This window comes from Neomonachus schauinslandi, chromosome 6, assembly GCF_002201575.2.
Source record: "Neomonachus schauinslandi chromosome 6, ASM220157v2, whole genome shotgun sequence".
NCBI lineage: Eukaryota > Metazoa > Chordata > Mammalia > Carnivora > Phocidae > Neomonachus > Neomonachus schauinslandi.
The window spans coordinates 113195268-113221131 of NC_058408.1; the positions used below are offsets into that span (position 1 = coordinate 113195268).

General features: G+C 49.5%; 1 protein-coding gene and 1 long non-coding RNA gene across 3 annotated transcripts; both read right to left on the minus strand.

Moving 5' to 3' along the window:
* Positions 1-6755: 6755 nt before the first annotated feature.
* Positions 6756-15199, minus strand: ANTXRL (ANTXR like). Of its 2 annotated transcripts, XM_044916524.1 has the most exons (5): positions 13114-13341; positions 11845-11883; positions 10666-10749; positions 9664-9741; positions 6756-7137 (listed from the first exon to the last, which is right to left on the minus strand). In XM_044916524.1, the coding sequence occupies exons 1-5, from the start codon at positions 13327-13329 to the stop codon at positions 6925-6927; spliced, it is 630 nt and encodes a 209-aa protein (XP_044772459.1). In that variant the 5' UTR covers positions 13330-13341; the 3' UTR covers positions 6756-6924. The 2 variants fall into 2 exon arrangements, 1 of the variants encoding a protein (XP_044772459.1); XR_006540231.1 differs by lacking the exons at positions 6756-7137; positions 13114-13341 and adding an exon at positions 15160-15199 and having other exon boundaries at positions 9668-9741.
* Positions 15200-15220: 21 nt separating this feature from the next.
* On the minus strand, positions 15221-19022 carry LOC123325087. Its single transcript, XR_006540222.1, has 3 exons — positions 19008-19022; positions 15800-15869; positions 15221-15235 (listed from the first exon to the last, which is right to left on the minus strand). It is a non-coding gene; the product is annotated as an uncharacterized LOC123325087 (long non-coding RNA).
* Between the last annotated feature and the right edge of the window lie 6842 nt (positions 19023-25864).

Consider the following 25864-nt stretch of genomic DNA (forward strand, 5'->3'; position numbering starts at 1 on the left):
AAACAAAAACAAAAGGAATTTGCAAACACAAAACCACCCCTACAAGAAATCTTGAAAGGGGTCTTCTAAGCAAAGAGAGACCCTAAAAGCAACATAGACCAGAAAGGAACACAGACAATATACAGTAATAGTCACCTTACAGGCAATACAATGGCACTAAATTCATATCTTTCAATAGTTACCCTGAATGCAAATGGGCTAAATGCCCCAATCAAAAGACACAGGCTATCAGATTGGATAAAAAAACAAGACCCATCGATATGCTGTCTGCGAGAGACTCATTGTAGACCCAAAGACACCCCCAGATTGAAAGTGAAGGGGTGGAAAACCATTTACCATGCTAATGGACACCAAAAGAAAGGTGGGGTGGCAATCCTTATATCAGACAAATTAGATTTTAAACCAAAGACTCTAATAAGAGATGAGGAAGAGACTATATCCTACTTAAAGGGTCTATCCAATAAGAAGATCTAACAATTGTAAATATCTATGCTCCTAACATGGGAGCAGGCAATTATATAAGGCAATTAATAACAAAAGCAGAGAAACACATTGACAACAATACAATAATAGTGGGGGACTTTAACACTGCCCTCACTGAAATGGACAGATCATCTAAGCAAAAGATCAACAAGGAAATAGAGACTTTAAATGACACACTGGACCAAACGGACTTCACAGATATATTCAGAACATTCCCTCCCAAAGCAACAGAATACATATTCTTCTCTAGTGCCCACAGAACATTCTCCAGAATAGATCACATCCTAGGTCACAAATCAGGTCTTAACTGGTACCAAAAGAGTGGGATCATTCCCTGCCTATTTTCAGACCACAATGCTTTGAAACTAGAATTCAATCACAAGAGGAAAGTCCGAAAAAACTCAAGTACATGGAGGCTAAAGAGCATCCTATGAAAGAATGAATGGGTCAACCAGGAAATTAAAGAAGAGTTTAAAAAATTCATGGAAACCAATGAAAATGAAAACACAACTGTTCAAAATCTTTGGGATGCAGCAAAGGCAGTCCTAAGAGGAAAGTATATAGCAATACAAGCCTTTCTCAAGAAACAAGAAAGGTCTCAAATACACAACCTAACCCTACACCTAAAGGAGCTGGAGAAAGAACAGCAAATAAAGCCTAAACCCAGCAGGAGAAGAGAAATAATAAAGATCAGAGCAGAAATCAATGAAATAGAAACCAAAAGAACAGTAGAACAGATCAACAAAACTTAGGAGCTGGTTCTTTGAGAAAATTAACAAGATTGAGAAACGTCTGGCCAGACTTATCAAAAAGAAAAGAGAAATGACCCAAATCAACAAAATCATGAATGAAAGAGGAGAGATCACAACCAACACCAAAGAAATACAATTATAAGCACATATTATGAGCAACTATATGCCAGCAAATTAGATAACCTGGAAGAAAGGGATGCATTCCTAGAGATGTATTAACTATCAAAACTGAACCAGGAAGAAATAGAAAACCTGAACAGACCTATAACCACTAAGGAAATTGAAGCAGTGATCAAAAATCTCCCAACAAACAAGAGCCCAGGGCCAGATGGCTTCCCAGGGGAATTCTATCAAACATTTAAAGAAGAATTAATACCTATTCTTCTGAAACTGTTCCAAAAATTAGAAATGGAAGGAAAACTTCCAAACTCATTTTATGAGGCCACCATTACCTTGATCCCCAAACCAGACAAAGACCCCATCAAAAAGGAGAATTACAGACCAATATCCTTGATAAACACAGATGCAAAAATTCTCACCAAAATACTAGCCAATAGGATCCCACAATCCATTAAAAGGATTATTCACCATGACCAAGTGGGATTTATCCCTGGGTGGCAACGTTGGTTCAACATCCGCAAATGAATCAATGTGATACAATACATTAATAAAAGAAAGAACAAGAACCATATGATCCTTTCAATAGATGCAGAAAAAGCATTTGACAAAGTACAGCATCCTTTCTTGATCAAAACTCTTCAGAGTATAGGCATAGAGGGCACATACCTCAATATCATAAAAGCCATCTATGAAAAACCCACAGCGAATATCATTCTCAATGGGGAAAAACTGAGAGCTATCCCACTAAGGTCAGCAACACGGCAGGGATGTCCACTATCACCATTGCTATTCCACATAGTATCAGAAGTCCTAGCCACAGCAATCAGACAACAAAAAGAAATAAAAGGCATCCGAATCAGCAAAGAAGTCGTCAAACTCTCACTCTTTGCAGATGATATGATACTCTATGTGGAAAACCCAAAAGACTCCACCCCAAAACTGCTAGAACTCATACAGGAATTTAGTAAAGTGGCAGGATATAAAATCAATGCATAGAAATCAGTGGCATTCCTATACACCAACAACAAGACAGAAGAAAGAGAAATCAAGGAGTCAATCCCATTTACAATCACAGCCAAAACCATAAGATACCTAGGAAAAAATCTAACCAAAGAGGCAAAGAATCCGTACTCAGAAAACTATAAAATACTCATGAAAGAAATTGAGGAAGACACAAAGAAATGGAAAAATGTTCCATGCTCATGGATTGGAAGAACAAATATTGTGAAGATGTCAATGCTACCTAGAGCAATCTACACATTCAATGCAATCCCCATCAAAATACCATCCACTTTTTTCAAAGAAATGGAACAAGTAATCCTAAAACTTGTATGGAACCAGAAAAGACCTTGACTAGCCAGAGGAATGTTGAAAAAGAAAAGCAAAGCTGGCAGCATCACAATTCTGGACTTCAAGCTCTATTACAAAGCTGTCATCATCGAGACAGTATGGTACTGGCACAAAAACAGACACATAGATCAATGGAACAGAATAGAGAGCCCAGAAATGGACCCTCAACTCTATGGTCAACTAGTCTTCGACAAAGCAGGAAAGAATGTCCAGTGGAAAAAAGACGGTCTCTTCAACAAATGGTATTGGGAAAATTGGACAGCCACATGCAGAAGAATGAAACTGGACCATTTTCTTACAGCACATACAAAAATAGACTCAAAATGGTTGAAAGACCTAAACATGAGGCAGGAGTCCATCAACATCCTAAAGGAGAACACAGGTAGCAACCTCTTCGACCTTAGCCGCAGGAACTTCTTCCTAGAAACATCACCAAAGGCAAGGGAAGCAAGGGCAAAAATGAACTATTGGGACTTCATCAAGATAAAAAGCTTTTGCACAGCAAAAGAAACAGTCAACAAAACCAAAAGACAACCAACAGAATGGGAGAAGATATTTGCAAATGACATATCAAATAAAGGGCTAGTATCCAAAATCTATAAAGAACTTGTTAAACTCAACACCCAAAGAACAAATGATCCAATCAAGAAATGGGGAGAAGGCAGGAACATACATTTTTCCAAAGAAGACATCCAAATAGCCAACAGTCACATGAAAAAGTGCTCAACATTGCTCGGCATCAGGGAAATCCAAATCAAAACCTCAATGAGATATCACCTCACACCAGTCAGAATGGCTAAAATTAACAAGTCAGGAAATGACTGATGTTGTGGGATGTGGAGAAAAGGGAACCCTCCTACACTGTTGGTGGAATGCAAGCTGGTGCAGCCACTCTGGAAGACAGTATGGAGATTCTTCAAAAGGTTGAAAATAGAGCTACCATATGATCCAGCAATTGCACTACTGGGTATTTACCCCAAAGATACAAATGTAGGGATCCAAAGGGGTACATGCACCCTAATGTTTATGGCAGCAATGTCCACAATAGCCAAACTGTGGAGGGAGTGAAGATGTCCATCGACAGATGAATGGATAAAGATGAATGGATAAATGGATACACACACACACACACACACACACACACACACACACACACTGGAATATTATGCAGCCATCAAAAAGAATGAAACCTTGCCATTTGCAATGACGTGGATGGAACTGGAGGGTATTATGCGGAGTGAAATAAGTCAATCAGAGAAAGACATGTATCATATGACCTCACACTATGAGGAATTCTTTTTTTTTTTTTTTAAAGATTTATTTATTTATTTGAGAGAGAGAGAATGAGAGAGAGTACATGAGAGGGGGAGGGTCAGAGGGAGAAGCAGGCTCCCCGCCGAGCAGGGAGCCCGATGCGGGACTCGATCCCGGGACTCCAGGATCATGACCTGAGCCGAAGGCAGTTGCTTAACCAACTGAGCCACCCAGGCGCCCACTATGAGGAATTCTTAATCTCAAGAAACAAACTGAGGGTTGCTGGAGTGGCGGAGGGTGGGGGGGATGGGGTGGCTGGGTGATAGACATTGGGGAGGGTATATGCTATGGTGAGTGCTGTGAATTGTGCAAGACTGTTGAATCACAGGGCGCCTGGGTGGCTCAGTTGGTTAAGCAACTGCCTTCGGCTCAGGTCATGATCCCGGAGTCCCGGGATCGAGTCCTGCATCGGGCTCCCTGCTCGGCGGGGAGTCTGCTTTGTCCTCTGACCCTATCCCCTCTCATGTGTTCTCTCTCTCTCATTCTCTCTCTCTCAAATAAATAAAATCTTTAAAAAAAAAAAAGACTTGAATCACAGATCTGTACCTCTGAAACAAGTAATACAGTATATGTTAAAAAAAAAGAAGAAGAAGAAGGAGAAAAGAAGAAGAAGAAGAAGAAGAAGGAGAAGAAGAAGGAGAAGAAGAAGGAGAAGAAGAAGGAGAAGAAGAAGGAGAAGAAGGAGGAGAAGAAGAAGAAGAAGATAACAGGAGGGGAAGAATGAAGGGGGGGAAATTGGAGGGGGAGATGAACCATGAGAGACTATAGACTCTGAAAAACAAACTGAGGGTTCTAGAGGGGTATGGGGTGGGAGGATGGGTTAGCCTGGTGATGGGTATTAAAGAGGGCACGTTCTGCATGGAGCACTGGGTGTTATGAATCATGGAACACTACATCAAAAACTAATGATGTAATGTATGGTGATTAACATAACATAATAAAAAAAATAAAGCTAAAGTGAATCTCTTATAGGCAGGATATTCTTAGATCTTATTTTTTTTTTAAAGATTTTATTTATTTGAGAGAGAGAATGAGAGAGAGAGAGAGCATGAGAGGGGGAGGGTCAGAGGGAGAAGCAGACTCCCTGCTGAGCAGGGAGCCCGATTTGGGACTCGATCCCGGGACTCCAGGATCATGACCTGAGCCGAAGGCAATCGCTTAACCAACTGAGCCACCCAGGTGCCCCAGATCTTTTTTTTTTTTTTTACCCATTCAGCTATTCTGTGTCTTTTGATTAAAGAATTTAATTATTTTATGATTAAAGGAATTATTTATTACTATTGCCATTTAATTTTATTTATATGTTTCTTGTTTCTTATCTTGCTGTATTTTGTTGTTTGACGACTTTTTGTAGGGATATGCTTTGATTCCTTTGATTCCTATTTCGTAACTTTTGTTTTTTAATTTTTATATATATTTTTAAAGACTTTATTTATTCATTTGTCAGAGAGAGAGACAGCACAAGCAGGGGAAGTGGGCTCAGGGAGAGGGAGAAGCAGGCTTGCAGGACCCTGGGATCATGACCTGAGCGAAGGCAGACACTTAACTGACTGAGTCACCCAGGCGCCCCTCCTAACTTTTGCTTATCTCTTTTGGTTTTTCCTTTGTAATTGTGTAAAGGATTACATAAAATATCTTATTTTTATAACATCCTATTTTAAGCTGATAGCAACTTATTGATAGCATACATAAATTTATCCTTACATTTATCTGTCCTTCACATTTTAGGTAATTGATATTATAATTTACCTATTTTAAAATATTGTTTAACCAATAACAAGTTATGGTGGTTTTGTTTATTTTATACATTTTCTAACCTTTTAACTAGAGTTGTAGGTAATTATGGACCACCATAACAATATTAGAGACTATCACCTTGACAATATGGTGGCCATTACCAATGAGTTTTGCAAACACTTTCCTTTGTTTTCACAATGTTAATTATGATCATTTACGTCTGCTTCATGGATATTCTTTAGCATATTGGGGGAGGCAGGTCTACTGGTTATGAACTCAACTATTGTTTGTTATGTTTTTCTCTCTCCATTTCAGAATAATAGCTTTGCTGGGTATCCTATTCTTGGTTGGCACTTTTTATCTTACACATTTGACTCTATCATCCTTCTTTCTTCTGCAAAGTTTCTGTTGAGAAATACACCTTTAGTCTTTTGGGAGGATTCCCCATGTGTGATGACTCACATTTCTCTTGCTGCTTTCACAATTCCCTCTGCATTTCAGTTTTGGCAAGGTGTGTTGGTATAGCCCTATCTTGTTTAACCAGTTTGGGGGCCTTGGAGCCTCATGAATTTGGATTTCCATTTCTCTCTCCACATTTGATAAGTTTTCAGCCATTTAGCTTTAAATATCCTTTCTGTATCTTTCTCTTTCTCTTCTCACTCTGGGATTCTAAAACATTGTTTCTGTTGATGATGTCCCATTGTATTTCTTTGCTCCTTTTAAGTCCTTTTTTCTTTTTTTTTCCAATGGGATGATTTCAAATGACCTGTCCTTAAAGCACTGGGATATTAAGTAAATTACCCAAGAGATTAAAACAGTCAGTGAGTGGGGAAACAGCTTGTATTCATATTTCAAAGACGCTTTGGGCTTTTTTCAAAGAGCAAAATTTGGACCAAATCCCATGCATCCATGTCCTTCATGACAGATGAAGACCAACCTGCAGGGAGTGGGAGGCATCCATGTCTGCATCTGTAGACACCAAGGTCCTTTATCCTGACAAGAACACTACAGATACATCTCATACAGTGGACTGATGCTGTAACAAACTCTCTTGTTGATCACCAACAATTCTAACTCCTTTGACCATATATCAAGACTCTATATATGTCCAATACAGTACACAAAGGGCTCTTAACAGTCTTGGGTTTGGGGGGCTTTAGAGGCTGGACTATGGGGGTGGGAGTGACAAAGTAGGTATGCAGAGTGCCTCGGCAGAGGGAGAGATCAATGGCAGCATCCTGGAGGGTGGGTGGGAGTATACGGTTGGGGGGTGTTGGCACTCTGAGCAGCAGCTGTTGAGGGGGAAGCATCCCTGGTTGGGTGGAAGGCAGGGCGACTGCCTGCAGAGGGGCTTCACTGGGGTGAAGTTGAAGCACCAACCCTGTAGGGAAGAGAATAGAGAGAAGGTCATCAAGAAGGCATTGGAGATGGAACCAGAATGCTTTGGTGTCCTTGGCTCAAGGGGGTTCCGCCTCATGACCCATCAAGACCAACATGGTAGGACCTTGTTGATACCCTTCCTCTCCCTGGGTGCTGGCCTCCAGGCTGGGCTGCTATTTCAAGACTCATTTCAGGTGTTGGAAATCTTCCCTGCCTCCCCCAGGCAGCCCCAGTGTTCTGACTCTGGACTCCTTCTGTTCTGGTTTTGAACTTGTCTGCTTCCCCTTGGACTGGGAGCCTCAGGAATGAGAACAAAGCCTGACAGCTGAGGAGCACAAGCCTTGCCCAGGTTCTTTCAGCGATTGTGTGCTGAAGGGTTGAGTTCTCACCACAACCGTGAAGCCAGGTTCTGGGCCCCCAGGGCAAGGGAAGCTGGGGGCACCCTCGGGTGGGCGATGGGCTGTGGAGGCAGCAGTCAACCTGAACTCCTTGGCTTGGGATGAGAACAATACAGATGCTTCAGGACAGTAAAATCTGCCCCTAGTTTACTCTCGTCCCCTCCTGCCCCTAGCCCTGAATCAGCTGAGAACTCCCAGCTGAAAGGCTCAGATAAGCCAGGGAGGGGGGCCTGGGCACGCTGGCCTCTGACAGCATCTCTGGCCCCTCTAGCTCCAGGAGATACAGACAGTGGATAAGAAAGGGACTGCATTTTCCACAGGCAGCAAACCTGAGAGGAGGGAGACCATGTTGGCCTTTCCCAGACCCCCAGCTCCCTTCCAAGGAGCAGTTCTTCTAGGACCACAGGGTCTGGCTTTAATTCAAACAAACCTACTGGCACAGCAAGGCAACCACAACTTTAGGAACACTGACTGGGTAAAGCCCCTGTGCATGGCCCTTCCTTAGTGTGGTCCTTGCACACCCCCACACACCATGCACACTTGCACCTCCAAGTCCCCATGACCTTCTGCTCATTATGTGCCACACGAAATGCAAAGTGCCAGATAGGACAGTCCCTGCTCTCAAAGGAGCTTCTAGGTCATTGGCTTGCTGTAGTCACTTGAATAGCAGCCCTGACAGATATCCAGGTCCTGGTCTTTGGAACCTGTGGCTGTTTTGGGTTACACTGGAAAAGGACCTTTGAGATGTGATTAAGTTAAGGACCTTGAGATGAGGAGATTATCCTGGGTTATCTGGATGGGCCCACAGGTGAGCACAGGTTCCTATGAGAGGGAGACCTACCCACAGAAGAGGAGAAGGTAATGGGAGGGGTGAAACAGGGAGATTCAAGGTGCTGCTCTGCTGGCATATGGATGGAGGAAGGGGCCAGGAGCCAGAGAACCCTAGGACTGCAGTTCCGGAAGTGGAAAAGGCAGGAAAGGGATTGTCTACAGTCAGACCCTCCAGAAGGAGCGCGGTCCTGGTGAGAACTGGATTTCTGCTCAGGAAAACGGTTTCACACTTCCAGCCTCCAGAGCCGTGAGGACTCCAGGACTGAAAACTTGTGGTTTTCAGCTGCTAAGTTTGTGACACTTTGTTACAGCAGCCACAGGAAAGTAGCACCCTTGCCCACCAGAGGACCGACAGTAAAAACATAGCCATTCACAACACTGGAGGAAAGAGCAGACTGAGCCCGCAGAGCACAGCCCCGTTTGGGGTTCAGGGTTCATGCTGAGCGTTCGGATCCTGCACACCATTCCCTGCCAGCTCTCAGCAGTGCTGTGTGTGTTCTCCAAGGGGCTCAGGCCACAATGAGGGTCTCATCCACAGAGTTGTGCAGACTCAGGAGGCAGGAGAGGGAGTGGCTCTCCGAGCCCAGCTCTCTATTGACTAAGGGGCCCTGGACAGGCTTTGACACTCAAAGTCAGATGGGAAGGGACAGAGGAGTGGGAAGGGAGCCCCCTCCTACAGGGCCTAGTTATGAGCTCCCAGCTCTGCTCAGGATGAGTGGATTGACTTCAGACAGCCCTGGATGCCGAACTTGCTCTCTGGGTGGCCTCCATTCCTTTCCTGACCTCTTGGACGGTTATTTGCCATTGGCACACAAACAGGGCACCTCCTGGCTCCAGAGAGGACTGGGCCAACTCTAGAGCTGGCATGGCAGGAGCCTGGCAGAGCCGTGGGCAGCTGTAAGTGCCCCACAATGCATAAGTCTGCCCAGGAGAGTCTCAGTGGATGAGGGCAGCCAGCAGACCCCCCGGGGGGGGTGGTGCTCAATAGGGAGGGATGATGGATAGGGGCCAGGAGAACTCTCTGGCCGGCCTCCCTCTACAGCTTCTTTGACTTAAGTTTGGAGGCCCTGGGTCATAAGAAAGTTTCCTGTTATTCTGGAGAGGATATGCATGAAAATGCAGGCATCATGTCCAGAATCAGCCTGGGAGGCTCCTGAGCACCACCTCTCCATATCTTGGCATCCTCCCTGGCAGATGCCTAGACACAATCCCTGACCCACAGTCCCTGAGTGCAACTGTCAAGGGCAAAGAGCAAAGGCCTCCTTCCACATGGGGAGCATCCCTGTGCCCCTGCTTACCTGGTCCCTAGGCTGACACCACATCAACGGCAGCTGATTGCAGGTTTGAACAAAGTCACACAAGGTATCCAGTTTGTCCTGAAAAGCAGAAGTGGCCATGAGGAAACTCTAGGCATGGTGGTCACCTCGAGAGGGGTAGAGTCCTCTCTGGCTTGAGATGGTCCCAGAGGGCTCTGTCCCCAGGAACACACTGAGGCAGCACTGCAGCCTCTACCTGGGGCAGGGGCCTGGTGGCCTTGTGGTTTGAGGGCAGGAGTGTCACTGCAGATTGCTTTGGAATCTGGAACATGTCTTCCTCTCGATGTGCTGCCTGGGGCCTCCTCATCCCTGCCCTCACACCACCCTCTGCAGGGTTGGGAGCTCCCTCCCTGGGTGGGGCCCAGTGCATCCTGGGGTAAGGACATTTCCTTCAGGCCTCCTCCTCCATGAGGTCCTGGTCCCTCCATGTCACTGGGCCCCAAGGACAATGGAGTTAGCTCAGTCCCTCACTCTGCTGAGCGGACTCGTGCAAGGCTCGCAGGAGCCACGGGCGTTTCTGGATACTTTTAATAGTGAACAAACCTTGCTCAGAATTTTCCTGTAGAAAATGTTGTTTCTGACCCACAGGAGCCTGCTTATGATTGAGCTTGTGTTTGCTCATGCACCTGCTGGCAGGTGAGACTGAAGCCATTGCTGGAGCCGCTGACAAGCTCTGAGAGAGCCCGGGACTGGCAGGCTGTAGCCAGCCGCCAGCTTCTGCAAACCTGGGCCTGTGCCAAGGGGGAGACCCTAGTGCTGGGCCCCGCATGGTGGTGGTGGCAGGAGCCCTCACTTTTTGTTCTCTCCTGGGCCCGGGGATCGGGATGCCCTCTGCTTTTTCTCTAGTGCCAAGGGATCAATGTCGCTTTCCATAAACGTCATCTCCCTGAATGCCACGGTTCATATGGTCCATGAATGGGCTGCTCCCTTTTCTTCCTCAGCCCAGCCTGGAGGTCACAGCACCCTCCCCAGTGCTCTTCTTACCTCGATATGTCTCACGTTGTCTTGCTGGTACCTACAACAAGGGACAATCACCATGTTGCATGTCTGTATACACGTCTCTGACTCCTAGGAAGAGAAAGCACAGCTTGCTTTTTTTGTCTGGCAGCTCCTGGGCACAGACACATGACCTGTGCTGCTCCAGCACCTGTTAGCGGCCACTCAGGACAAGTGCACTGCTGCGAGATTTCGAGGACAAATGAGGAGCACCCTGCTCTGTGACAGTTTCCCCACTGGAAAAACAAGCAAACTCAATGTATTTGCAAATATGGCCTTCCCCCAAAAGGCCGACTAACTCTATCCTGTCCCTTTGGTCTCCTGGGGCTGCCTGTGGTAGAAAAGCCCGGTCTTAGGGCTGCACAGTGTACAGGAGGGCTGTCCACGTGGGAGCATTTGCAGGGGACAGGGCTGCACTCACCTGACCCTGGCAGATCCATTCTCAGCAGGTAGCACTGCACCTAGTCCCTGCACAGCCCCGGGCAGTGAGGCCTGCTTCCTACCAGCCCTCAGGCTCAGGTGCCCCTGTTCAGAACACTGTGTCCCCACTATAACTCCTTCTTCTGGGACCTGGCTTGGGCCCCCACCCTGGGGGATCCACAGCCTGCTCCCCTGACCCTGGCTCTCTGTGCTCACCTGGGCTGGGCCTGCCTCACAGCTCAATGCCAGGCAAGACACCCTCCAACATCCCCAACTCCAGCCAAGCCCCTGGCCCTGCCAGGGGACAGGGATGGAGATCAATGATATGCAGCCCAACATACATCAGAGCCTGGGCAGAGGACCAAATTTTGAAATCTAAGGCTCCTTTTCTAAAAGTTCACCTGAGTCTCTCAAATAGTCCTTTGGAAATTGACCCAAAGTCCCTATATTTTAATAAAGATCAGAGCACTTGCTGAAACAGGCTACCTCAAGTTGCTAATTCGGTGACAAAGCCCTGGATCAGCAGAGCTGCATACTTGGGAAGGGTGTTTTGAGTCCCAAGTCCTCCCAAGGCCCCTCTGTATTCCTCGGTACCCTCTTCTTTCTGCCTGCTCTCTCAGCCCAGCTAGTTGGGAGGTGCAGGGGAAAGGGGTACAAATATCCTATAGGCAGCAGGAGTCCTTTTGTGTGAAGTTCAGTGTGGGCATCGGGCATGCTGACCACATCAGGACCAAAATCATGACTTACCCTTTCTATTTTCTCCACTGGTGGTGGCTCCTTGTCAGTCTAGAATGTTAAAGAGACACGAACACGGGCTAGAGTGGCATGGAGGTTGCAGGCTCCACCATGCAGACAGGAGGGGACCCTACTCAGCAGCAGCTGGACAGAACATGAGCTTTGGGTGTCAATCTACCAGCCCACTGCCCATGGGTCTCTGCCCAACCAGGTGCACCACCCTGAGCCCCAGGCTCCTGGGTTATCAAAGGGGATCGGACCTCCCTGGAGGGTGCACTGGGAGACAGCCAGACTAGGCTGCCTGGTCCCCGGCAGAGGCACCCCAGCTGGTAGTGTTCATCAGCAGCCCTTCCATCACACAAAGACAGGAGAACTCGCCCCACTTTCCCTCCTACCCCTTACCTCCCAACTCCCTGCAGCCCTCTCTGGCCCCTCCTGTGCGATGGCAGCACCCAACCCCACCTTCTGTCCTCATAGCTCCCCCTCCACAGCAATGGGACCTGCTTGTGTCCTGCAGCTTTGCTCTGTCCTTTCCTACCTCTGCCATCTCCTCTTCCTTCACCAGCTCTGGCCCGGGCCCTTGCAAACCCAGCAGCCAGTGCATCTGCCCTTCTGCCTCCCCCAAGGCCAGTGTCTGTCCTTTGCTAGGGCTCTCCTTGCCACACCCTATGAAGGTGACATTTACCCTCCACCCCCAGGTACCAATCCAGACCAGACACCAGACTGTGAGCTCCTGAGGACAAGGCTGGTGGCAGCTCCATTCCTGTCCTTCTGTGGCCCAGCGTGCCCTGGCCCTGAGTAATGGCTGAGGAAGGAAGGCCGGACCCACTGGACGAGGGCAGAGATCCTTGTTGGTGTCCAAGGCTCAGCTGCCCCAGAGGTCAGGGATCCTCCCAGCTGGCAGGATTCTCCCTTGGAGCCCTCAGTGCCTCCTGCAGGGCCCTCCTTCTTCCCTCAGCACCAGAGGCCTCTTCTGGTGTTGGTCTCCCTGAGTCTCCCAGAAGCCTGGCAGCTGTGTGGCCTCCCTGGTGGCTTCTCCCCAGAGGCCAGGGCAGCTCTTAGGTCCCCTCTAGAGACACGTGCGAGGCAGGTGGTCCCTCAGACACAGGCTGAATCTCTGCCAGGGAATACAAGGCAAGCTGTGCTTCTATTTGCTCATGCAAAGACCTGGTTGCTGATGGGAACCTGCCCACAGGCAGAATATGGGGGTGGAATGGGCTCGGGTCCCTTGTAGTTTGGGGAGGGCCCGTGTCACAGGCTGTGCGGGCAGGGCTCACTCACATTCATGCAACAGCAGATGCAGCAGATCAGCACCGGGATAATGAGCAGGGTTGGGACGAGCACTGGGTATAGGAGAGATTTATCAAGGATAGGCTTTTCTGTGACAAACATGTGCACTGTGGTCTTTGGTATGACAACTGAGGTCTCAGTCATTTCCTGTGTGACAACCGTGGACAGTGTGGTTGTCCACGTGGTCGTCGTGGGCATTGTGGTCATCCGTGTCGTCGTCATGAGCATTGTGGTCATCCGTGTGGTCGTCGTGGGCGTTGTGGTCGTCCGTGTGGTCGTCGTGGGCGTTGTGGTCCTCCGTGTGGTCGTCGTGGGTGTTGTGGTCGTCTGTGTGGTCGTTGTGGGTGTTGTGGTTGTTTGTGTGGTTGTCGTGGGCATTGTGGTCTTCTCTAGTGGTTCCTTGGGCCTTAATGGGTCTTCCTGCAAAATCCAGAGATGTCAGCGACTGGGGTGGGCATAAGTGACCTCTTACTGGGGGTACACCCTCGTACCCACACCAGACCTCCCCGTACTCCTGGTCCTATAGGCCTTAATATTCCCACCTCCAGGGAGCACTGAGGGGCTGGAGGACAGGGACAGTAACCAGAGAGCCACTGTGGAGCCCTGGGCCACAGAGCACACACTAGCCCTGCTCACAGGCTCTGTCCTAGAGCCCTGACAAGGGAGTGGAATCCCCGTGGTGGCACAAAGCCAGTCCTCACTGCATGCCTCGGCTGACATGCTGCACAGCCCTGCCCTAAGCCAAGTGGTCTGCTTTCCCAGAGGCAGGAGAAGGAGAGGGGTGAGGGTCTGTGTCCAGGAAACAAAGCAGCTGAAGGGGGAGGCAGGGTAGGGCCCACAGTGGTGTGGCTCCTCCTGAGGTCTTTCTGACATGTGTCTGCTGAGGCCGGGCTGTCAGTTGGTGGGACTCCTGGTGGGCAAATGGGTGAGTTCAGTCTGCTGATCCAGGAGTGTATGTCCGGGCACAAGCAAAGACACAGTCGGAGGACTGTCAGCACTGTTGGAACCCTCCCAGGCTGGGACTGGACAATAGGGTGGTGGCAATTAGGCACAGTTGTCCCTCCTCCCAGGCAGCTGTCTTCCACATCCTGACGCTGTCGCCCATGTCATGCTGCCCTGTGCCAGGTGTCCAGGTGACACAGAGCTCTGAGGAAGGGGCACCCGGGAGCAGAACCTTCTTTCCCACCTGTCATTGAGTTGCCTGTCCCTGAGTTGAGCCCCAGGTTCTCCCCACAGCCCTGCCCGCTTCCCCACCCACTGCAGGAGAGCACCGTCCTTCAGAGGTCAGAAAAAGTTAGCAGAGAGGGCAGCTGAGGAGCGTGAGAAAGCAGCAGAGGCAGAGGGGAGGCTGATGTTCTCTGCAAAATGACAGCGGGTGTTCTTCATGTGGGCTGGGTCTCAGGACCAGTGATGGGCGTGTGTGGGTTCAGCCATACCAGCAACTGCATCCATACAGTGGAAACACACCTGGTCCCACCCTCCAGATGCCCTGTGTCTGGGACCTGGATTTGCAGTGTTCCAGTGTCCCAGAGGTCCTGGATTCTGTCTCCTAGCACACAGCCCCCCCCAGCTTCTCCCAGTTGCCTAGCTGGAATGCAGGGTGGAGCCCTGAGTTCCCCACCACTAGACCTGGGCCAGGAGAGGTGGCAAGGGGAGAGGCAGGTGTCAGAGGCTCAGCACTATTTCTGGAGTCTCCTCAGAGCTTAACTGTCCCCTTTCATGTGCCTCCAATGACACTTGGTTCACACAGAGAGCAGAGCTTCTGCAGGGCCTGGACAGGTGGCTGCACCATAGGGGATCTTCTGGAAGCACTCCCAGGGTACCTCAGAAGCCTGAGTGTGGGGACAGCTTGCTGATGAAGGGCTGAGGGCCCCAAGCTGGCTATGAGAAGCTGCCCAGCTGCTTGTCTGCATGAGCCACTTGCTTGGACTGCCTATGACATTCTTCCCCTCTTCTGCCTCCCCTGGTGTCTGCTCCTTCCATGAAGTCGTTCTGGTCAGCCCAGGAGGGAGGGTGCAGCCCTACTTTGGCACTCACACAGTCGTTGCCTTGGAAAACCATTTTGCCGAGGAAGCTGTTGCCACCATCCATGCTATATCTCACGATGACCTTCCTAAAGCATAGAAAAGGCAGATGGTGATCACCAGTATGGATAGGTATACTTCTTGCATTTGAGTCAGCTATAGTCAATAGTTTTGTTTATTGCAATGGCTTTGGCCATCAGGCATTGGGTCCACCAGTGAGCATACAGTATGGGTAAGGGGGGCTCACCCCAAGCACTACAAGGTCAACTTCTGCAGTGAAGACTGACCAGGCATGAGGAGACTTACATCGGGTCAGATGCCCTCTTGGCTGTGGGCTAAGTTTCCAGGGAGCGCAGCTTGGTGTAACCATCCTGACTCTTTATTTATAGAGTATGTTGACTTAGCTCTGAACAGCTGTCTGGAACAAAGTTACCATCACAGGGTACATCATCTCCCGAATCCTACATTCCTCAGCAGAGCCAGGGATGAGGGAATCCTTGAGTGCCTCTGGGGACCACCACCAAGGGCATGTGCTGAGGATGCCTGGAGCCCTCCCTGAATTAGACACGTACTACCCGTAGCTTGGCATCCCATGTTCTGTATACCTCATGGTGGCAAAAATGCCCATCTGGCCCCTATCCTGGGGCACTTACTGTTTGTCGGTCTCAATTATATGTCCAGGGCACATTATACTTCTTTCCGTTACTTCAAGCGCTTTTCTATCTGAGAGACAATCACAATAGAATAATGTCAATGTCATGTCCATTCATCCATCTCTTCTTTTCTGCCAGCCTCTGGCAAGCAGAGTTAACACTTTGAAAGATATCAGCTTCTCCTCTCTGCATTCCTCTGAGCCCCTACTGTGCACCAGGTCCTCTAGAATGCTCTGGTTGGAATGGAAGAGACAGGCTGAGTCCCAGTTCCCAACGGCCTTACATTTGAGGGACTGGAGGGAAGACAAACATTGAAATAACTAACAAAGAACAAAATAAATGCAGACAGTGAAAAGTGCTGAGACAATAAGAAGCAAGGGGAGGACAGAGAGTGGAAGGGAAAAGACACAGCTTAGGAATGGGGGACCTGTCCTGTCCTTAAGAGATACCATTTCCTTTCACAGAAACAAAAATCTGTATACTTCAGTGACTTCACTGATGTGATGGCTGGGATTTGCTTCAAAATAATCCACGGTGAAGGCATCAATAAAACCAGATTGTCCAGAGTTGATAATTATTGAAAGTAGGTGAAGCTGTGTCAAGTTCATTATACAATTTTTGCTACTTGTCTCTATTGTTGAAAATTTCCATTACAAATAAAGTCTCTTTGAGGAGAGGATCCTAGAGCTGAAACCAGGTGGGGGGAAAGCCAAGGAAAGATCCAAGGAAAGAGTGTCTGGCTTCTGTGAGCATGTGACAAGGGCCTGGGGCATAACTAGCTGAGCTTGTTGAGGAGAGACGTGAGGAGAGGTGGGCAGGGCATTGTGGGCCCTGGGAAGGGGTTTGGGTTTTATTCTAAGATGATGAATCTGACAGGGGGCTGGCCAGATCTGGGCAGGTTTTGGACATTGAGGCAACAGTGAACTGGATGTGGAGCAAAAGCAAAGGGGAAGCACAGTTGACAGGCAGGGTTTGGCCACAATGACTGGGTGGATGGTGGTGCCATTTAGTGAGGTAGCAAAGCCTGAGGGAGGAAGAGGGGCTCTCTTTGTCTTTGTGTTTTTGTGTGTGTGTGGGGGATCCTGGGAGTTGGCACTCAAGAGGCTCAGAACAGTTTTGTCTCTTGCAGCTGGGGGACCAAACTCTTTCATACCCCTAACTTTGGTCACAAGCCAGGACTATTCCCTAAAGAATGGCTCATTTCCATGTGGACCAACCCTGGCCCTAACTCAATGGTCACATTAACTATGAGCTCCTGAACTGTCTGACCCCTCCACTGGGCTGATAATGAAAGCTAGCCACCACATATGGTTTCGGGAAAGGCAGCTGTGTCTGAGAGGTAGGATGGTTGGGGTTAGTGCGGAAAAAAATCCCTAAGAAATGCAATTTACTTTCCCATAGGGTGTTCACAGTCCAGAGCAGAAAGAAGCTAATGGCAGGTAGCTGCACACTTAGGGCCCAGAAGTTTGCTGAAGTGGAAAGGAGTTTTCAAACCACTATTAACTGATTAAACTGAATACTTAATTTATTTATTTAAACTAGTATAAAATTTCTTAAAACATAAAAACATTACACACTAAAGACAGAATACATACATAGCAACACCGATTTTTAAATTTTCTATATGCTTCTCTGTATTTTCTAAAATGTTTTCCCAGACATTTAAATCTAAGGAAAATGTAATTAGAAAAAAAACTGAATCACTCCCCATCAGTGCATCAGAGGTCTTGGCAATAAAAAAAAAAAAATCCTGCTAGGCCACTTGCGACCAGCCACTGAATGCATGCAGAGTGGCCATCAGCTGAAATGCACAGGAGTATGTGTTGGATTCTGCCATGTGAGGCCCTGGCACCAGTCCACACTGAAGAGGAACACTGGTGATCTCCAGGGTGTGAACCGATAGAGTCACAGGGCACAGAGGAAGTATCTGAGCACATTTCCTAGGAGATAGGTTGTGTCCAGCACTCCTTAAGAATGTCATCTCAGCAAGGCAAGGCCCAGACTAGGCAATTGGATCACATCTGTCTGTTTCCAGCTCTTCCTACAGCAGCTTCTGGCCTTGGGCAAACTCATTATTACCGCTCTGCCTCATTCCAGAGCTATACTGAGAAATAACAATAGATCTGTTTTGAGAATTTGGGGACATGGCATATGCAAGGCCCTTAGCACATTACCTGATATAGTAAGTGCTCCATGAACATTGTTCTCCATATAAAGGCTTCCTCAGTCCCTAAGCCACTCCTGAGGAAGTACTGAGCAAGGAAAATCTAATCCCCCGAGGCCATCTATACACTGCAGCTGTGGGAATGTGGCCACAACAGTGCCCTGTCCTGTTCTGTGTGCCCACGGGAAAGAAGGAGACTAGAGATGCCCTGGGGGAGAGGATTTGCTATGGATTGACCAGATGGCCCTGGAAGATGTCACTGAACATACTATAATCAGGTGAAAGGACGGCATCAGCGGGCTAACTGGGAGAGCCGAGGAGGACACAGAAAGTCCTCCTGTCCCCCAGAGCTCTGGGGAGGATCACACCCACCTCAGCACCGAGGGCACATCTGCCTGCCCACCCGTGCGCTTCCTCAGGCCACTCGGCCATATGGAGATACACCTGAGCCCGAGTGTTTCCCCAAATATTGGCTTATATAGGCAATATGGCTTAGTTAGCTCAACTATCATATTAGCCCCATTTTACAGTAGAGAAAAGAGAGGCCGAGAACAGAATCCTCATTTGGTGAAGGTCACACATGTGACATGTGCCTGTGCCAAGATCCCAGGGCCTGGGTCTGGCAGGTGGCACCCTCTCTCCATCCCAAGTGCACATACCCTTCCAGGAAGCTACCAGCGCACCTGGCCCAGACTACAGAGCCCCAGGGCTGCCTCGTTTCTACCAGCAGTCTCCAGGGATTCGGGTCCTTGTGGCTCAAGGCAAGTGAGTGCTGAGCCAAGGGAGGGGGAATGCAGCTCTGGGGCAGACCCAGCACCCAGAGCCATTAGGGGTAAAGCCCTGCTCCAACAGGCTCTGGTGCTTTGGGGGTTGATGACTTCCCAACTTCCCAGCCAGGTCCCTCCTTCCCCTTGTCCACACAGATCTATCCTCACAGTGTTCACAGTGCATGGTCAGCAAGGACTTTGAAGGCCTAGCTGGCTGAGGGGAAGGCAGCCTGAGGTGGGGAATTTGTCACTTGGAGGCACCAAGGGGACTACTTACTGGGGAACCTCTTGCCGCCCACAAAATATTGGCAGACAAATTTCTCCTTGTTACTTGGATCTGGGACAGGTCTCAAAAATTCCACATCGTAGTATTCTGCAAAGGCAATATACAGAGGTCTGTGTGAGGCAGAGCTGAGAGCTACTTTCCCTCCTATCTGCTAGTTATAACAGTTCACACCAAAACCCCATTCTCAGGAACTCCTTCTGAGGAAAGCAACTTTGCTGCTCTCTGCTCCAACACCCCTCACCCAATTCCTCCAACAGTAACAAGCACACGAAGAAAATGAAGCCAAGGACAGACTAATGTCAGTTTGTGGGAGCTGCATTTCCTACAGAGGGGGGCACTGCATTGCAGCGGTCAGTGGCATGAGGACCTGTAGCCCCCAGCAGAGAGACTGGTCCTTCTGGATGGAGAACTTTCCTTCTGGAGAAGTTGTACAGCAGGCCTCCCGGAGCTCCAGAGAGAGGAGCTAGAAAGGCAGGCAGCTCCCTGACCAACGTTTCACCTGTGTCCTCTTCATGCTGCAATTCTACTTCTGGGATTGACCCAGGGAATCCTGACCCATGCCCACAGAGAGTGAGCCTCATGGTGCTCACAGCCTGCTGTAGCCACATGTTAGGAACAACCAGAATATTGACCAGGGAGACGAGTGAAAGAAATTTCCTCCATCTGTAGAATGGAATACATGCTCATGGTTGGAAAATGTTATGTACTGCATGATCCCATTAATGCAAAACATCCTTGAAAAGCATATTTAGATAGCTGTGTACAGATACATGATCAGCCATCTATGGGAGTTATCTGTGGGAGAGAGATGGATGGGACAAATAGTAACTTTATCATAGTGGAGTGGAGGGACAGTAGCTAACAGACTGGCTGCAGGCATGTCTCTGCACTCACAGCGTTCCTTCTGCAGGCTCCTCCTGCCCAGCACAGCCTGCAGGCACTCCACTCAGAGGGTCTACCTGCCACCCTGCCCACTGGATCTTAGAGGAAAGCCCTCCTCTGCCCTGGGTCCTACTATGTGCCACCATGGATGTGCCCTGTCTGTTCTTTGCAGACACTCACTCTGGGTCCATCACATACAGGAACAAGAATGACAAGGTGCCAGCAACATCCTGCCTCAGTGGGCGAGAAAGCCCCAAGCATACCCAGCAAACACACAGGAGGGATGAATCTGCGAACCACTGAGCCTAGTACATCAACCAAACAGCGTTCATACCACATGAGTCCGTTAAGGGGATGTTTTTACACAGCAAACTAGCCTATGGAAGGAAAAATCAGAACATTAACTGCCTTCAGGTGGCAGGAGAAAGATTTTCTGAACAAGGGCCTAGCATGGATTTTCTGGAAACCAGTGTAGTGGTCTGTGTTTTCACGGGGGTTGGAGTCACACATGTGTTGTGTACTTTTGTCAGAACTCATGAAATGATACACTTTTGTCATATTTCAGAAAAATAACTTAATAAATATTGGTCCCTAGTTTAAGATATGCAGATGAGGGGTTTTAGTGAAATAGACTAATACCTATAATTTGCTTTACAATGCAACAAAAATTAAGGATGGATTCATGGACAGAGAGGGAGAGAGAGAATAGAGCAAGTGCACTAGATAGATCAATGATAAAAACCATGGTCAGATACTAAATATTAACTGCAAAATCCAGGTAGTGGAGGCAGGGCTGTTCATTGTACAGTTGTTTCCACTTTGCTGTAGGTTTGGAAATTTCCTTCACAAAAGGCTGGAAAAATATCAAAGAACAGAATGATAAAAATAAACCGTGACAGAGCCAAGCCGAAGTCATGGCACATACAAAGTGCCAAGGGCTGTGGGAATCCAGAGGGGCCAGTGAACCAGGGAAGGGGCAAGGGGGAGACTCCTGGGAGTGAGGTCTCAAAGGAGGGGTGGGCTGGCCCCTGGAAAGCGGAGGGAGGGGCTTGCAGGAAGCCCAGTGCCTTCCCCCCCTCCCCCAGCCTAGCCCTGTTGGGGGCTAGGGGCCTCACACTCCTAGGCCAGGCTGGGGTTCGGGAAGGGGCCTGCTCCGTGCCCTCGGGCCCTGTGCAGAAGATGCCAGCCTGAGCCACAGAGGTGAAGAGGCTGCGAGTCTCATGCTCACCCCTGTCTGCTTTTCTAGGTGCTCTGGCCCTGGGATTTATTCACCATGCAAGGACCAGACACTCACACAAGTCACACTACCACCAAACACACACTCAGTCACACTAACACACAAACACAGACTCCACACATTTGGAGCCCACGGGCACAGACATACATGTGTGCATACGTGCACACACTCCCCACATGCTTCTGTCTAGAACAGTGAGCTCATCTCTTACCATATAAACACATAAAGTAAATGCCCCTTGCCATAGCTTTCTCACAGGAATTTGCCACGAGCTAGAAAAGAGAGAGGGGTAGCAGATCAGGGACAGTGGATGGTGGTGAAATGGTGAGAAGCTTCCTTATCCCCTTCTCATTTAGTGCACACTCACCGATTTATAAAGGACTTCCATTTCCTTGACCTTCTCTGTTCCATACACATGGGACTGTTTTCCTGTAATGTCAGCCAGCTACAAGGAAGAGGAAGTGTCTTGGCTCACAGGCAGTTGTAACTATGAGGTGTTCACAGGCAGTTGAAGACACAGAAGTCCCCATCCCAGGAGACAGTCTTTTGCCTCATGCTTGTTAGATTCCGAGGGCCAGACCCTGGTGTTGGCCAGCAGCCCACCCTTAGGGAAGGGAAAGCCCTTACACGTGTACCTGGGGTATATAGGTTTAACACAACAACTGTTATTTGTTTCTGGAGTGGCTATCTGCTGTCTAGACACTAGGTGTGGGTTAGAGGTCCATCCTCATGCAACCTTGGGAATGGTGCCTCTGAAAGTTTTCCCATCTAGGTTCATAGGTGGCACATGGTTACCTGCTCAGAATTACCTTATCTCTGTCATATTTGTTGAAACCCACGAAGTAAACTATGCCCCTCATTTTCTGAGCCTTCTGAACCTAAGACAAAGAAGATCTTGAGTAAAAATACCAAAATACATTCAGTGAAATGCTAGTAACGATGGGTTGGACTCACTTGGGACTTAATCATTGGTATTGATGATGATTTCGGTGGTGCAGTGTTCACAGCAATAATCAGGCTGTTAGTACGTGGGTCTGCAGAAGAAGCACACAGTGGCCTGATCGGTAAAGGCACCCAGAGTGACTCTCTGCAGGCTGCTGGAACCACAGCACTGCTCCCCACACCTCCTCCCCAGAGGGGAGGCACCCCAACCCGAGCACCCACCATCAGGGGTGCCTGCAGGGCTAGCAGCCCAGCCCTGGAGGGAGAAGGGATCTTAGCCAGGACCCACATTACAGACGACAGCACTGAGCCCTGCTCCGGCCCTTCCCACCGAACCGTCACTATGACCAGGTGTATAACCTTTGCCCTGAAAGGTAACTCCAGCTACCTCACTGGACAAGCGTCAGTCTTTCAGATGAGCAAAGGATCGGACTGCCAGACTCGACTGTACCAGATGTCTCACAGCGCAGTGGAAAGCCTGGCTCTGGCTCAGGGCAGAGCCCACAGAAAGTCCTGCTCTATCTGCGGGCCCAGGGGTCCAGAAGGCGAGGCAGAGACTCTCGGGCTGCGGATCCCATGCCCAGCTCAGTGCCTTTCCCCACCAGGCCCATGCTTCCTTCCTGGCGAGTGCTGCAGCCCTACACTCTAGAAGAACACGGTTGTGGGCAGAGCACAGCTTTTTCCAGTGTTGGAGACACAGGCACGGGATGACATGAGCCAAAGGGAAGGAACAGAAGGGAAAGGAGCCAGGGCCAGAAACGTGATGGAGACAAAGTGTGGGCAGCAGGGGGGGGAATCCAGTGCTTTTTTCTGAAAACAGAATCTTGTCTGCTCTAGGTCCCTTGGCTTTTCTGTTTTCTTGTTCAGGCAGCCCAAGTGTAGGTCAAGCACCTCTCAGTTACCAAGAACCTAGAAGGTCCATGCATGGCCCCATGTTGTTCTGAGACATATCACTGGGCGTGGTTTCATCCTCACTGCACAGAGGAGGGACCTATAGCCCAGAGAGGACAGCACCTTGCTCCAAGAGTCCGTGCTAGGAAGGGGCCGACGAGGGTCTGCACCAGACCTCCCTGAGGCTCAGGCCTGGCTCTGTTCCCACACCTGCCCACAGTGAAGTCACCAGGCAGCTTACTTAATTTGTGTGCTTCTTGAAGCTCCTCATTTACCTGCAAGGAAATGAAGGAGTGTTGGGGGAAGGCACTGAGAGGTCCCAGGATTACTCTAAGAACCCCATAAAGCAGAAGTCCTACAGTCAGTACCTCTTCAAATCCTTTCTCCATTAAACTTTCTCCTGCAGTTTCTATTGTCTTAAGTCCATTAAGAGTATTTTGTATTTTCTTTCTGAAAAAATCAGAAAAGGGGTTGAGGTGTAATTTGGGGTTGATATTAAAGGCAGCCCCAAGCCATCTTGGAGCCACTGTGCAGTGTGAAGACCTGTCTGGCTGGGACAGGACACAAGTCAAGTAGTCTGGTCATGACCTTCTGCCCTCTGTCCTTGATACTGACAGACCTCGCTCAGGCCTCCTCTGTCCCCATTGTGAGCATAGGGTGGGAGATGCTGCTTTGATGGTCCCATGGGTATGGCTTGGCTTTCTCTGCACTCGTCACTGTCTCAGGGCCCCAAGGCCCTGCCTTGCCCATCCACGGTGAACATGGGGCACACCCATGGATGTGCCACTGTGAATCCCCACTCGCGATGTGACTGACAGGGCTGCTAGAAGCTAATGCATCCCCTGGGAAGGCACACTATCCTCCAACAGGTAAGGCTGAGTTTGGAAAAGGTCATCCTGCTGATTGATACTCCTGCCCTGTCCCATCCTCCCCTGCCACAGGCCCCCAAGGTTGATTCGGCCCCCCCAAGCTTCTTCCTCTTCTGGACTGGTGCTAAAGGAAGTAGCAAGCTGCTTCATGAGAGCGCTAGAGCTCCTGAGTTCATGTGCTCTTGAAGAAAAAGGCCAAAGGCTGGGAAGTGGCCCTGAGGGCTGTTCATGCAGGTGGATGAGGAGTGATCCCCTGGCTGCCACAGGTATGTGGCCAGACAGCTGCTGTGAAGGCAGATTTCAGGGGTGGGACTGGGACACAAGAGGGGCTGGGGGCTTAGGTTCAGGCCAATCCCATGTGACGAGCTGAGCTGGCACAGTCAAGCTAGGAAAGTGTGGACTCTGAGAAGGCTTTTCACTGTGGGTAGTGGAGATGTTGCTGTTGGGGGAGACCTGAGAGCCCCGGGTCAAGTCCAGCCCAGCCCAGCGCAGCCCAGGAGGAGAGGCCTGGGACCCGTGGCAAGTGGAGGCCAAACCAGGCACTGCTCATCCAGCAGAAGGACTGTCTCCTCCTCTCTCATCACACATTGGAAGATTTGTATTTTACGACAGCACTCCAAGTATGGGGGAACTCTCAGCTCTTCCCAGTGTCTGGCCTAGGAGCCCCCAGGCCACGCATTGTTCTGGTCCGAAGGGCTCCCTCCAGGGAGTGCTGCCCCTCTAGTCCTACTCCCAGCTCTGTCCATGGAAGGGACAACAGACTCCTTGTCCCCTAGCAGTCTCTCTTCCTCTTTAATACCCGTCTCAACTCCTTGGAGTCCTCCATCTCTTCCCTGTTGTCACCCTCCTGGCCAACACCCCTGGGGTGTTCCTAGCCCCTGTGCCATCTGGCTTCTCCAGCATCCAGAACAAACCCTTCTTGGACTGTGTCTCCTCAGCCTACTCGATCTTAGCAGAAAGGGCTCAGAAAACACCAAGCAAGGTCCTAGCCTTGGTCCCACATTCTCTGTAGACCCTCCAGAGTCACACGTGTATCAGGTAACATTGTCCCCTCCTGGATTCTCTCTGCATGCCAGGGCCCACCCGGGCTCTCAGCCAGAGGCCTCCTCAACTCTTAGGCAGTGGGCACATTTGGGAAGGCCCAGTCCCAGGCTGAGCCCAGCTCCAGTCAAGATCCTGTGGGTTTCTCAGGAGCTGGTAGCCTTAGGGCCCTGATATGAGTAGGAGCTCTCTTCCCAGCTGCACATCTTGCCCCATCCACAATTCCACATCTTTTCCACTCCCCTGGGTACCACTCCCACTCCTGAACCCTCGCTTGTGGAAGACGTCACTATGTTCCCTGTCCAGAGACACACAGGAGGCCCTCCCTGAGCCCCCACACAGCTTCTCACAACTGGGCCCTGAGACTCCCACCTTGGAGAAAGCAGAGGTCTTCCTCTCCCCAAGGGGAGCTCCTCCACAAGAGCCCCCTGCCCAGCAGCCTTGCATCTCTCTGCCACCTGCCAGCGTCACCCCCAATGGACTTGCTTCCTTCCACCTCATATGCACTCAGGTCTCTCTGTCCTAAACACATAACCACACATATGCACAAATCCGTGCCTCCGCTAGTCCTTGGAGCAACCAGCCCCCTCCCTGCTTGTCCTGGAGTCAGGCATGAGAGTGCTGCCTCCATGCACTGACATCTCCACTCTGCTGCTCCTGGTTTCTCTCCATGGTCCTGAATGGTGGCTGTATGTCACAGATCCTGGGTCCATCCAGTCCTAAGGGTGCTCAACCCTCTTTGGTCCTTCACTCTGTCTAAGTTGGATTTCAGTTATTTATGTCCATGAGAATCTTAACCTTTCAGCCACTCAGAAGCTCCATAACTTCCTATCTCTAGGTTTTTGAGAAAACTGCTTGGCCCACCATGGCCCACCTCAATCATTCTATCCCACCTTGGTGTTCAGGACCCCACTCAATGGCTCCCCTGTCTCAGACCCACTAAGCAACCAAAATCTGCTTCACTGAGACCTATCAACACTTTGACA

Coding starts and splice junctions, on each gene's coding strand:
- ANTXRL (XM_044916524.1), bottom strand. CDS start 13,329: ATGACCACAATGCCCACGACGACCACGTGGACAACCACACTGTCCACG. Junction 10,750..11,844: donor CAGTGGAGAAAATAGAAAGG/GTAAGTCATGAT, acceptor TTCTCTTCCTAG/GAGTCAGAGACGTGTATACA. Junction 7,138..9,663: donor GGTGTCAGCCTAGGGACCAG/GTAAGCAGGGGC, acceptor TCTTCCCTACAG/GGTTGGTGCTTCAACTTCAC.